The sequence below is a fragment of the Brienomyrus brachyistius genome, chromosome 3 (genome assembly GCF_023856365.1).
Source record: "Brienomyrus brachyistius isolate T26 chromosome 3, BBRACH_0.4, whole genome shotgun sequence".
In the NCBI taxonomy this organism is placed as follows: Eukaryota; Metazoa; Chordata; class Actinopteri; order Osteoglossiformes; family Mormyridae; genus Brienomyrus; species Brienomyrus brachyistius.
This window is the reverse complement of record NC_064535.1, coordinates 22789645-22803779: the sequence shown is the minus strand read 5'-3', so window position 1 is coordinate 22803779 and position 14135 is coordinate 22789645. Positions and strand designations below refer to the sequence as shown.

General features: G+C 46.4%; 1 protein-coding gene across 1 annotated transcript in view; it reads left to right on the top strand.

The window, feature by feature from the left end:
* Positions 1-7714, top strand: part of LOC125738904 (protein kinase C-binding protein NELL2-like) — a 40998-nt gene extending 33284 nt beyond the window's left edge. Inside the window, exons 16-20 of the mRNA XM_049008427.1 lie at positions 282-422; positions 1035-1228; positions 2581-2757; positions 4241-4465; positions 4758-7714. Of these exons, the coding sequence (XP_048864384.1) occupies positions 282-422; positions 1035-1228; positions 2581-2757; positions 4241-4465; positions 4758-4799 (779 nt within the window). The 3' untranslated portion in view covers positions 4800-7714. The remainder of the gene's footprint in view (positions 1-281; positions 423-1034; positions 1229-2580; positions 2758-4240; positions 4466-4757) is intronic.
* Positions 7715-14135: the final 6421 nt, after the last annotated feature.

The window sequence follows — 14135 nt, the reverse complement described above, 5'->3', positions numbered from 1 at the left end:
AGAAAAAATAATTTGCCATTATTCTTTTGTTTAGCTTAGTAACCCCTGCTATATTTTACCGCATTTCACTGGTATCTTCGTACAGATACCAGGCTTGACTCCTTCATGAATTTGAGGCTGCATGAAGCAATGGCCGACTGTTCCTAAAGATCCAATTCCGGCAGAAAAGACCACTCTGACATTTGCTGTGCTGTTTCTCTCTCGCCTTGTGTGTGCGTGTGTGTGTGTGTGTGTGTGTTTGTACACGTCCACGTACGACTGTGCGCATGCGCTCGAGGCAGACATAGACGAGTGCTCCGACGGGTTCGTGGAGTGTGACAGCCGGGCCACTTGTGTCAACCTGCCAGGATGGTACCACTGCGAGTGCCGTGATGGTTACCATGACAACGGAATGTTTTCACCTAATGGAGACTCCTGTCAAGGTAGGAATGAGGCTCAATGACTGTACCAGGACTGGGCAATCTTGTCCGTATGCGGGTTTTTGGGATAACCTGTAGGTCAGCTGTTCACACCCTGGTGTCAAGACTCTTCAGCCAATCAGTCTTCTACTTAGTAATCTATTTAGGGAGTTAGAGTAAAAACCCGCATACCCAACGGCATCTTCTGGTGCTATACCATCATACAGTCCAGGCATTGTACTGAAGAATACAGTATTTCCATTGTATTTATAAAAGAATTTTGCCAAGTGGCCTGATTTTGTCACCATGATTTCCAAAATAATGCAATGCACCCAAAATATGGCAGTATCCTGAAAATGCCGTTGGGTTGGGAGCCCAATATTACACGCTGTCTACTTGTATGTGAATCCAAAAAAGGTAATTTCTCTGCGTATATGGAGCAATAAGTTCGAGGTGCATGGTGCACATGGCAGTGGGTAATGCTAAGGGTGGCTAAGGCTAATATGAGCTCTTATCCAGGCTAATCTGCATGCAGGCATGCTTTGGTGAATCAGGTTCTGCGTGGGCGTGTGTGTGAAATCCTGTCTGCGACTACGGCACATCGTGTGGCTGTGCAAACGTTGTCCTCCGCTCCAGACATAGATGAGTGCCGGACGGGGAGGAATACCTGCGCCAACGACACCGTCTGCTTCAACCTGGAGGGGGGGTATGACTGCAGGTGCCCCCACGGGAAGAACTGCACCGGGGACTGTATCCATGAGAACAAGGTCAAACACAACGGACAGATCTGGGTGCTGGACAGTGACAGGTGCTCCGTCTGCTCCTGTCAGGTGAGTCCCTCGTAAATGTAGGGATTTTATTTATTTGTTAGTCTCAGATACATTTTTAATACAGTTTACATTATCAGTTGACTATATAAGTGTGTGACTCAACGGATTAGGACACTGTGACTGTGACTGGAAGGTTGCTGGTTCAAATCCCTGGGTGGGCGGTGATGTCACCATTACGCAAATCCCTTAATCCCAAATTGCTCAGTGGACCGGCTGACACTGTCCTCTCAAAAAGTGTCACTGTGGTTAAAGTTTCAGCCAAAATAAACAAAGTATAAGATTATAAACATAATTTGTAGAGTTAGGATTAGGGTTAGGATTAGGATTAGGGTTAACTGCAAAACAATTTGAAGGTGCCAGATTGTGTGAATGGCCTGTGTGTGCTCTGTGATGGGTCAGTGTCCTGTAGCTTCCGGGTTCGGTTCTGGACGACCCATGACCTTGCATACGACATTCGGGTCTCAGTGGGTAGTACTGCTGCCTCCCACCTTCAGAGTTGGTATGTGCCCAGTGATGAACTGGCATCCCACCCAGAGTGCACTGCACCTCTGCCTTGCACCCTGTAATGACTGGGATATGCTCCAGGCCCCCGTGACCCTGAGCTGAATAAGTAGTTTGGGGACGGGTAGATTTTTTTGTAGATTGGTAGCATCACCTGCAGTATTTAAGCAGAGAAGCAGACGGGTCCAGCAGCTCACTGTAGATTATGTACATTAACAAACGAGCTGTTCAAATGAGTATTGGGTGGGGGGGGAGTATAGCGCCAATGGGCTGAAAGACAGCTGGAAGTGTGGCATGGCCTGTTCACCAGGAAGCGTACCTCTGGTTACAGCCAGCGAGTAAGTAGGACAGGTTCTGGGGGGCGGGGCAGCTGCCAGCTGATAAGTAGGTCCCCCCCCCCACATATCAGGGACAGGATTAATGGGCGTGCCAGGGTGATGAATGAGTCGCATCCACGCTACAGAAAGCAGGTCCCTGTTTCCCCAAACTGAGTAAGCGGCCAGGATCCATTTGTTTACATCCTAATGTGTTTGTTGCAGGGTTTTTTCGCCAGGTGGGACGCTCCGCCTGTGTGCCGTTATACAGCAGCCTGCTTGTGTGTTAGAGCTCTGAGTTCATTTGCTCGTGTCTGGGATTCTGCATTTTTTTGCTGTGCTCCCACTGCCGATATGCTGTGCCGAGGATCTGCGTCCGACATGCCCTTCTCCTACTGTCTATGTGTTGTGTTGAGGCTCCATGTTCAATTGCTCACGCCTGGTATTCTGCGTCTGTCTGTTCTCTCACTTACGTTGTGCCGAGCCTCTGTGTTCGATTGCTTTTGTCTGAGCTTTGATCTTATCCGCACTTGGCAGAGCGGGCTGGTCCTGTGCCGGCGAATGGTGTGCGACTGCGACAACCCCACGGTGGACCTGTACTGCTGTCCGGAGTGTGACCCACGTCTCAGCAGCCAGTGTCTGCACCAGAGTGGTCTGAGGGCTTACAGCAGCGGGGACACCTGGTTGGAGGGCTGCCAGAAGTGCCAGTGCTTGGTGAGCCAATCACACGCTGTGTGTGATTCTTTGACCCGCCTTCCTCAGCTTATAAATGACCCTGCTGTGTGGTATGATTCGTTTTTTTTTTAAATAGGTAGTTAGGTATAGGTGTCTTTAATTTTACCCACAGCTCCATACATTAGGGCACCATAATAGACTGTTGATTTTCTGCACGCAAAAATAAAACGGAACAGGATCTCTTAGGGATTTGGAGCGTACATGGTAGGGCATCACAAAACTCCCGCCATGCATCTTACTTGCCCTCCTGTTCTCTTTGTTCCTACTGCGTGCACATGATGGTCCTGGATCATGGTCCCGTAGTCCTCCGATGAAGTTACACTCCTCTCATTCAGGAGTGAGTGATGCCACAAACACTAGGTGGCGTAGAGGAGTATCGTGGCAAATCGGAGGGCTGTTGAGAGCAGCCTGAGGCGGTGCAGCCCGGTAGCGTGTCGTCGAAGGGGCTGCATATAGGGCTGGGAATGAACACTCACCATTGGCTGCAAGTTCTGACTGAAAAACATCCAGTTTCTGGCTGAAGCACATTTCAAAAGCAACAGCAGAGCACAGACGACAAGGCTCTCTCAACAGCAAATACAATTTGGTTCATATGCCAGTTTTGAAGAAGAAAATCTCCCACAATGACGTTTCCGTAGCACAGCTTTGTTGGATGATGGGTAAGAGAATCCCATAATCCCCTGCTTCCCTGGGTTACAGAATCCTCGCTAAGACCTCTACCAGGAAACATGGAAACATCGTTGGAAATGGCAGAGGTTCTTCGGTAGAGTGTAATGCTCTCAGATTTAGTGATCGCTGTTCTGTAAATGTCGCAGTGTACTCCCGGACGTTTGAGCCAATGAAAAGAGCGGCTTGCAGAACGCTTCGGGGCCCGTTTTGTAACGTTGCAAAGGGGCGAAACCACAAGTGGTCACGTACTGTAGCTGCAGACCCTGGCACTGAGCACTTTTATAACCTTGAACACGATTCACTGCAAGAGCCGTTTCAAAACGCTTTCCGTAAGAGGAAGCTCAGTGCTGCGTATTACAGGAAAACCGAACAGGACATTGCCAAATTACTCAAGGCTGAGAGACATAACCATAACTTATAAATTCTGATGCAGAATGCCCCCCCTCCCCCCCCACCACCATCAGGGACCTGGCAGGGGACATGGCCGCCCACGTGGAGACAGATCACTGGGCCTGCTTGTGGCAAGAAACTGAAGAAATTGCAGCCATATTACCCAATCTGTCTGAAATACGCATAATTATTAAACCTATTAATTAAGTACAGGGTACAAGAACACTGCATTGTGCTTCATGAGAATTAAACCTCCTGAACACTGGTATTCTGGAGAGGTCACTAATGTTTGTTGTAATCCGTCAAGTTTCCTTCTTACCTGTGATCTTCCGGTCAGATCACCTGTTGCTGTTTTCTGATCTTCCAATCTCACCCCCCAACAACTGTCTGCTTCGGGCCACAGCGGGGAGAGGTGGATTGCTGGCCACTGCCCTGCCCACTGGCTGACTGCGAGTTCACAGTGGTGCCCGAGGGCGAGTGCTGCCCACGGTGCGCCGCTGATCCTTGCCAGGCCGACGTCATCCGCAATGACCTCACCAAGACGTGCACCGACGAGCTGGGCATAGCTCGCTTCAGCGGGGCATCCTGGACCAAGCACGGCACTGAGTGCACGCTCTGCCACTGCAAGGTAAGGCTTGTTAGCTATGTGCTAACTGTGCTAGCTGCTAATAGCCACAGGCTAACCACGCTCACCACAGACAGCCTTAAACTAACTGCGCTCAGCAACGATAGCCTCAGGCTAAGTGAGCTCGCCTTCGGCAAACCATAGCCTAACTTCACTGGCGATTAGCAGCTGTAGGCTAATTCTGCTTATCTGCTCATAGCTAGTATATGCAGGCTAGCTCTGTTTAGCAGGTGACTACTCACAACAGTGACTCTAACGTGACCACCCCCCACTTTGCTCTCTCCCCACCTCCTAGAATGGACACATCTGTTGCTCAGTGGACCCCCTGTGTCTTTAGCTGCTGCGATTGGCCTGAGAGGCTTTTGTACAGTCTTCTTTCCATAAGAACTACACTTCCCAGAAACCCCTTTATACCAAAAAACAGTGTTATGGCGCACCAAACAGACGATGGACCCTCGACCCTCTCCCCGCAGTATTCCTCAACACGCGTGCCGACCTGTTGTGAGGAGACGATCTACATCGACGACAGGACTTTGTAAAAAGTACCCGTACTGGCATGAGCCTTCTAGTTGTTGAAAACTGATTGATTTTTTTTTATCCATTTTCAATGCAGAATAAGTGTCTGGGAATCCCCTTAAGTAATGATTTTGGATGTTTTATTTATGACTTCATGAACGTCGTGTATGTTCAGTTGTTTGGTAACACTGTTTTGTGTTTAATTTATCCTGTAACTTGCTCCTGTGACGTGGTGAAGTAAACATGTTTGTTTACAGTTCCGTCTGCATTCGCTCCCGTTTTTGCCCGTATTATGATCAATAATTAAAAGACTTTCCCCAGGATAATAAAAATATTCTGATTCTGATTCAATATGATATGCACCATTAAAAATATTCACATGTAAAATGTCAAACGGCCCATGGTTCAAGTTGTAAAAAAATCACTACAGCTGATGCAAATCCCACAGAGTTACCGATATAGTGATAGGAGAAGCTCAGACACAACAGCGCGGTCATGGGTTCCAAAGGCTTGTTTCTTCCACTGCTATGGGGTGTAGAGTTTTCCAGCCTAGTCATAGTAGAGTATAGAGCACTCAGCTGTCCAGACGACTCAAACTTGCTCCCTTTTCCAGAAAATACTGGCCCCGTGACTCTGTTAGACCCCATCAAAGAACCAGGTAGCCATGAGGTCGTGGATGTCGTGTGAAGACAAATCATGCATCCACAGAGGGGAAATGCAACACCAAGCTTTCGTCCCTGCGATGTCTTCTCCAAGGAACTACCACTAATCTGCGGAAGTGCATAAAGTGCATATCGTAAACGTGCCGTCCTAAGGCAGTCATTATATACTTTCCTATCTGACAGATAAATCGTTTCTCCTATAGCAAGGTTCTGTTTAAAAAGATTGTATTATAATTTAATGTACTTTTACAAGGAATAATAATCTTCTTCAGTAGAACCTGGTCAGTGAACTGCTACTGGTCCTTCATTGGTATTACTCCAGGTTGCACTGGGGGTAGAGTTACCACCCAACCTGTATATTCCAAGATCGTCCCGCATTTTACAGATGTGTGCACTTTTTGTGTGACTATGAAGCGGTGCAGCAGACATAAGAATGTTAGGAATCCCTAATCTAGAGGAACCTTTATCCCAAGGTAAATGTTCTAATAGACCTAGGAGAAAATGGCACGAACGAACTGTCTCTCTATAACATACAGATCATCCCTGCCCAACTCCATCAGCCTTGGGTAAAATTCCTTTCATTCGGTGACTTAACGGAGCCATTGTCTTTAACTCGGTCTATCGGACAAATTTAAACAGACTGTCTCAGACAACACTAATTCACTCATTGTTTTATTTCTGTGAGGTTATTTACTAGAGCACAAAAATGTCACACATGCCCACCAGTTTAGAGTCTCTATTTTCCATTGCTTCTGAATGCAAATTATAATTAATAGCTGTAGAGAAAATGGAGATATAATTACTGTGTCTATTTTCTTTTAAAGAATGTGACATTGACTGTTCAGTTAGTTCTTTTGAATGCAGCCATACATTTGCTAATTAACAGTATTTTTTCTGTTTATGTTAATCAAGATTTGCTCAAGAAATTTGAATTTGGCTATTATTTACAGGGTTTATTTATTTGAGTGGTTTTGTTATGTAGCCTGATTCCAGCCTGTCACCTTAACAACGGTTGCTTAGCGACTGCACCGATGGTGTAGTGGGTGCTGTAGATCATGAGAGTTTACTATGACAATCGAAGTCACAAGGTTAGGTATGGTTTCCTTGGTTGCTTTGGCCCAGATTGAGATTCTTGTGGGTACAGGTTTGAAGTTGCTCTTGTTTGGATACCAATGGGAAAACTGAACAGGAGAGACAGCTTCAGAACCTTCGAGAATAGAGGCGGAACTCGTTAACTAGCCACACCCGGACCGGAACACCATAGACTCTTCCTTTTTCACTGCAACCCTTATAACATTACTTATTCAGATCTAACTCTTTATGATATAACAGTCACAGTCTTTCTCTTTGAATCCATTTCCTTAAGGAACTGAATCTGCTGTAACAGAGTTGGGCTTTCATTGGTGCTACTCAGCTAAACTGACAACAGCAGAAGAAGCGACATAATAGTTGTAAAATACTGGTTATATGTTGTGCAAATGTAAACAATCTACCAAATACGATCTCAACAGGAATGGCTCATTGGGATCTTCACTGCAGTGTTCACTGCGATGTTCACGGGGATGTTCATTGGGATGTTCACTGGGATGTTCATGGGGATGTTCATTGGGATGTTCACTGGGATGTTCATGGGGATGTTCATTGGGATGTTCATTGGGATGTTCATTGTGATGTTCACTGGGATGTTCATTGTGATGTTCACTGCGATGTTCATTGGGATGTTCATTGAGATGTTCATTGGGATATGCATGGGGATGTTCACTGGCATGGCCATCTGGATGTTCAGCAAGATGTTCACTGCAATGTAATTGGGATGTTCATCGAGATGTTCATTGTGATGTTCATTGGGAGCTGCCTATTGAGATGTTCACTGAGATGTTCATTGTGATGTTCATTGGGAGCTGCTTATTGAGATGTTCACTGAGATGTTCATTGTGATGTTCATTGGGAGCTGCCTATTGAGATGTTCACTGAGATGTTTATTGGGAGCTGCTTATTGAGATGTTCATTGAGATGTTCATTGTGATGTTCTTCGAGTTTGAGTATGATCCCGAAATAAAATTGTTTGACCTGATCCCAGAGGGATTTAACTCAACACACATGATGGCTGGAAGAACCAAGGGATTCCATAAAAATCTCTCCACCAACCAGTTATTACATAAAATGCAGTGAGAGTATTTGGGCTGGGCTGTGACTGTGACTCGGACCTGAGACAAGTCAGCCTTTAACAAGATCTCCCAGGAAATGGCCTTCCTGAACCACATTGAAATCCCCAGGAATCCGAGCGTCGTTAGGTCTTCTGAGATGGCAAGCTTGCAGTGACTAATGGGGGCACCGTCATACTGCGCTGCTGTACAGCTAATTAAAAACTGCCTGTAATAAGGTGCGTCGCCCAGAAACATTTTCACCTAAATCACTGGTTTGATTAATTTCTTAGCAAGCCGTTTTCCTGTAGTTACTCACTGTAATTTAATCTCTTAATTACTGAATTCATTTTTTCCACATATCTTTATTGTTTTGCTCCTTCATTATAAAATACATGAAGAGGGCAGTTATTTGTGAGACTTTTGGCATTTTTAGTTTTTTGATTGCATTCACAGATGTTTGTGGGGACCTGAAAAATGATCCCCACAACATTAAAATAGCACGTTTTTATTACATTGTAGGGGATATTTGGTCCCCACAATGTAATATAAATGTAATCCATGAACACAAACACACACGTGCACACACACACACACACACACACACACACACACACATGTGTCTGTGTACTTGAATGTTGTAGCTATTTGAATCTGAATACTTGAGTCATGTGTCTGTATAAGTTTGCATACTAGCTAGGTAGCCATCAGTTGATTGGTTGATATGTTATGAAATGGTAAATTGATTTTTTTAAAACATCCATCCATCCATCCATCCATCCATCCATCCATCCATCCATCCATCCATCTTCCCTAAGCAATTATCCAGTACTGGGTCGCAGTGCTGTTCTAAGCCGCATTTCTCGACTAGGGAGTCGAGAACCCAGCACTTCCTGAGTACTGCATAGGTGGAATCAGGGAGGGTCCTGCAGCAGAGTTTGGGGTTCAATGCCTGCTGGAATGCGTTAGTCATCCGTGTCCGGGAGCCTCCGGGACTGCAGGCTGGCTGGCGTTGTGCTGGGGGAGCGCGGTGGCTGGCTTCCCCCCCCCCCGCCGCCACTCTCCGCTGACACCTACCGTCCCCGGAAGGACTGTGGGTGGAAATCGGACTCCCTCTGTCACACCACTCGAGAAGACCTGCAGCGCGAGAAGAGGAGGTGGCTGGAGGAGGTGTGCGCTAATCCTGCATGGGGGGGGGGGGGGGACTGTAATGGAGCCAACTGGCTAATTCCAGATTGGGACAAAATTGTGGGGGAGGGGGTGAAAGCACACAGGTCAGCCTGTGTGCTTTCTGACACAGATTAATTGAGTAAATGGCATTTTAAACTCTGAAGCCTCCAACTGTCATAAAATTAAACAGATTATTTAAGATTCTGATGACAGAGGGAAGTCCATGAATTAAAATGTACCACATTTTCAGAAAAGCCTAATCAAACATTGAGATTTAGTTTTTTTGTTTTTCATTTCGTCTATACAGGCTTCACCCGCAGAACTATCTGTTGTATAATGCAATGTTTCCCAACCTGATGCTCGGGGACTGTAATGGACCCCCCCCCCCCCCCCCAACTCCCAATGTAACCGTAACCCTCCTGCAAGCTGAGAGGGAGTAAAAACATGGACTATCTCGGGGTCCCTGAGGACCGGGCTGGGAGACACTGCTGCAGTGAAGACCCCCAATCACACTGCACTCTCTGTCATCGGGCTCTGGTTTGTGCACAGACGCATGGACAGTCTCCCACTTCTTAGAGCACATGTAGTACTGAACAAATATGACTCACTGATCCACACTGAATTGCATCCAAAACTCTGCGTCGTGTTCTCGGCCCATCTGGCCGGAACGTTACCATCAACCGGCACCACATGCACGCCCTCAGAGGAGCGGTGGGGGCTGTTTTATCCACCTCCTTTTGGCTTGGTAGTCTGGGAGGAGATCCACGCAGGTTTGTAAGTTTTACTGTCAGTGTCCCTTTGATGAGATCCTGTACGAAACTTCGAAATGTCAGCCGAGATGAACGATGTCAGGTCAGGTGAGCGAGCATTTGGAGGGGAGATTTCAGCAAGGCAAGATTCGGATGCAAACGTTTAGACTCTAAAAACCCTGGAGAGTCTTTATGGCTTCTTTGGGTCACAGCACATCTACTGCAGGAACACACCAGGGAGTTTGCTCAAGAAATATCCATCCATCCATCTGTGATGTTATTTTTACAGTTTTCTATGCATAACAAGGCAGTGGTGTTTCTCTCGTACTACTGTATAATTGTGTAAGGCTGGCACGACAATAGAATCCATGTTCATGGTCAAGTCATGATCCAAATTCATGGGGGGGGGGGGGGGCTAGCAATGGTGAAAGTTGTTGACTGACAAAGAGAGGAGGGATGACAATAATTGTATTTTTTTTTAGCTATGCACTCTACGACCCACTGAAAATCAGCTCACGACCCACTACCTGAGGACCACTACGATAAGGCTCATTAGAAAGTTTGGTTGCAGTACATGAGCAGCACTCACTCTGTCACGGCTCTGCCGGCTGCCCAGGCCACAGCGTGCTCCTCCCAGGGTCCTGTGGGCGTTCACAGGCTACTCTGATTCCCTCACACAGCTCAAAAACATGTGGTGATGTAAAGGTGCCTGAAAATTGCTTTTACTATATGATTACGTGGATCGGAGTCTTGCCACGCACTGGCATCGCATTCGGGTTGTGCCTTTCATCACATCCTGTGCTTACTGGGAAGGCCACTGCGATTCAGACCCTTAAGGCTGAAGGTGTGACATGCAAGGCTCCCAGCCGACTACCCAGGCTATCCCAGGAGCCACTGAGACAAATATAAATAGTTCATTTATCACAGGGGGACAAAAACTCCACTCGACCTTGTTTTAAACAAGTTAAAGTTAAGTTAAGGCTTAGCCGGTTTTTCTCTTTTTCATTACACGGTGCAAGAAATCGATATCTCATTTCTCTCCTTGGTGGTAATGGTGGACTCAAGAAAAAAACATTTACAGGTAGGGCCTGCCTGTCCTACAGAAGAGGACAAGAACACAGATACTGTACACGTCACTGCTGAGCTTCTTCCAGCGGCAAAGTCCTACCCTGTCCGCTGGCCAGTTTCTGGGAATGGCCCCGGGCAGTGACTAAGGAGCTGAACTCATCGGTTGCATGTTCGAGTCCATGCTGTTCCCATTTCGGTAAACCAGCTGATCATATGAACCGGCAACTGCTGTCGATGCTGCCACATGGGAATGCCGTCAGATGGGAATCCCGTGTGGCTCTGTAGGCTGCATAATCTGTGCTTGTCTTCAGAAGGTTGCTAGTTCGAATCCCAAGACTGACAGAGTCACGTTGCAGTTGAGCTATTGTGCAAGAACCTAAAACCCCAGTGGGATGCTGACTGATCCTCTCTTGAACTGAATAAATATTTGTCCTCTAAATGTAAGTACTTTCCAATAAGAACCCTGCCTTTTAAAGCCAGACTATCGCCTGACCAGCATCCCAGAGGTGTGAAAGCCACTGAATTAAGGTGACATTCTGGGAGCCAGAAACTATTATGGGAGCTGTTTGCTGTATTGAATTGGTCTGTGTATGGCTGCTGGCTTTTCACTGGAGTTTCAACTGGGCTGTGGCCAGTGTTTACACTGGTATCGTCGTCACTGTGATTCAGGACAAAATCTGGCTTTATTACAGCAGCCCACTGCTTCTGTAGTAAAACATCTGGTCGTTTTCCCAAAACAAGACCGTCTTGTGCGTTAGATGCACATGCCCACAGAACTGGGATGAGACTAAATCTAAGTTTGCCAGAGTACAAATGAATCCAAGATGATATAAAATATTGATTGCGTGGGCAGGCCGTGCTGAGACCTTAAGGCACGCTATTTATATTAGATTTAACTTTCATCGTGTGACCGAAATATGAAGCCACTTTCACATGCGGCACCAATATCTTACATTGGCCATTCTGTTTCATATAATGCCTCTGAAATCCTCCTCTCGTTCCATTAACTGATATCTATTAATGTCAAAAAAGCCGCTTCACTGAAACAGAGGTCAGTGTCATAATATGAAATGCATCAAAGTGGCAAAAAAAATAATAAATCATACAGTATCGCTTCCGACAAAATTGCTTCCATTTGGTTCATTTTGTCCTTTGTTGGCACAGAAAGTGAAGGCTGTCGGTTGCATGTGCCGGGCGGCATTGAGGAAGCGAGCGCGCAGGTCCACTCAACCTTGTTGAAGTTGCCGGGTGACATGGAACGTCTGATGGCCCGTATGCGAGGAAAGGGCTGAACAGAGGCATGTTCCTGACACAACGTCTTCCAAGGCCAAGCCGGCGGAGGTGAGGAGAACATGCTATTTGGCTCATCCTTGGCTACCATGACAACTCGCTAACTGAAAAAGCCGGCCTCCGATGAACGCTGCGATACTCCTCATTCGATGGTGTGTCAGTACACTCCCATGGCCTGACAATCCGGGGTTTTAAAACCTATGACTGCCATGCTGACCCTCTGTCACAATAAATCATTATCGAGTGTTTTTTTTTTAAGTCCTGAGATTTGAGAGTATTGGTTTTAAGAAGCAAAGTCCAGACACGTGGATCCACCATGACCTTGACCAATGGCCATAGAGCTTGTGGAAGACTAATCCGGTGAGCGGAACCGGAAGCTGACTAGTGCGTCAGTTTTGTGGTTTTCTCAGAAGGTCACGTCTGGTTTCATCCCTCATGGTCCAAAGGCTTCTCTAAATTGCCAAATTACCTCATGCCCTATTCAGGCAGGGCTAGACTTCAGGATCCCCTCCACAACCCTATTCAACATTTCAAAGTCAAATTAGAATGTGGCTATAAAACCTCCTCGTTCATTTTGCATGTTTTCCAACTTTTCCTTTCATGGAGCGAAATGATTAACATCTTATGACATTTCTAGATATAAATTCACTCATCCATCCTTCTTTGGATAGATATAAAATTGAATAAATGCAAACCCATTTTCTGTCAGGGACATTTAATTAGCTTGTCAAAGCAACAAGGCACGGTTAATTTATTAAGCTGAATAAATATGCAACGCAATGTGTGAGCTGAGGAACATTTCGGCGATTTAACATTTTCCTCGTTCACGTCGCCCGCCGCCGTATCTGTGGCGTGACAACCTCCGGGTGGCAACGACGAGCACCGATGGGAGCCTTTATGGATTTGGCAAGTTGGTAGGTGAATGCAGGTGTCTCAGGCTGCATGTCCTGTCACTGAGGCAGAGCCAGAGGAAATCAGGCCAAAATCACTCAGATGTTCCTCCCTGTCTGCAGGTATAATAGGACGGTAATGCTGTCAGAGTCACCGGTTAATGGCGGGCTATTAACCTGGTCTGACAAAAGATAAAAAGACTTGCAACGATAACCTCTGCTACCAGGGACAGTCACACAACTTCCACATAATGATGTTCAACCCCTGACATCCTTTGCTCATTATGTAGAAAATGACTATGTTGGAGAAGGTGGTCCTTGGAGAAGGTGGCCCATCTGGTGGAATGTGTTCCTGAGATGCCTGTCTGTGATGAGGGTGGCGTATGTGCTGAGCACGTGATTCTCGAGGCCCTGAGGTACCTGCGACGGAGCTGGAACTCAAGAACGAATGTGGAATTACTTTGTATGGTGACTTACAGATTTTTGCTGAGTAAAAATTCCAAGTAAGTTTTCTCTTGGAAAGATGAAATGTACAGTGTCCCTACTTGCAGTTTTTTGTCTTCTACACCAGGATCATGCACCCGGGGTCTTAGCACCTTACAGAATTCATGGTTCAGCAATGTATTGTCACATGTGTAGCATCTACCAATGAAATTCTTAATTGGTTTGCTCCTCCAGATGCTGCAAGATGTTTGCATGCTCCCCAGCATATGGTCCAGTCACACGGCAGCCCTGAGCTTAAACATATTCCCTCAAACATGCCCAGATCTTGCTAACTGGCTCCACAAATGTTTACCTCAGATGTCTCATCGCTGAGCAGGGGTCACTAAAACTCTGGTTGAAGCCAACCCTAACAATTTCTGTCCTCATTTACAGAAACTGCCCTGCTATGGGGTGGCCCCCCATCCTGGGTTATTCCCAGTATAGGCTCTGGAGTCCTACGGTCCTGCATAGGACAAGCAGGTATAGAATGGATGGATGGTTCGATGGATTGATGCTTGCTGCAAAATAACGACAGCAACAACAAAAATGGAAACTGAAAACAACAGCGCAGTAGATAAGCATATAAAATATACACATACACCACAGATACAATTACTAACGGTCTGTTCAGATTCCAGCAAGTAGGAGTCACTGTGCTCTCTCAGTGATCTGCGTAGGGGATTTTCGGCACACTGTGCTTC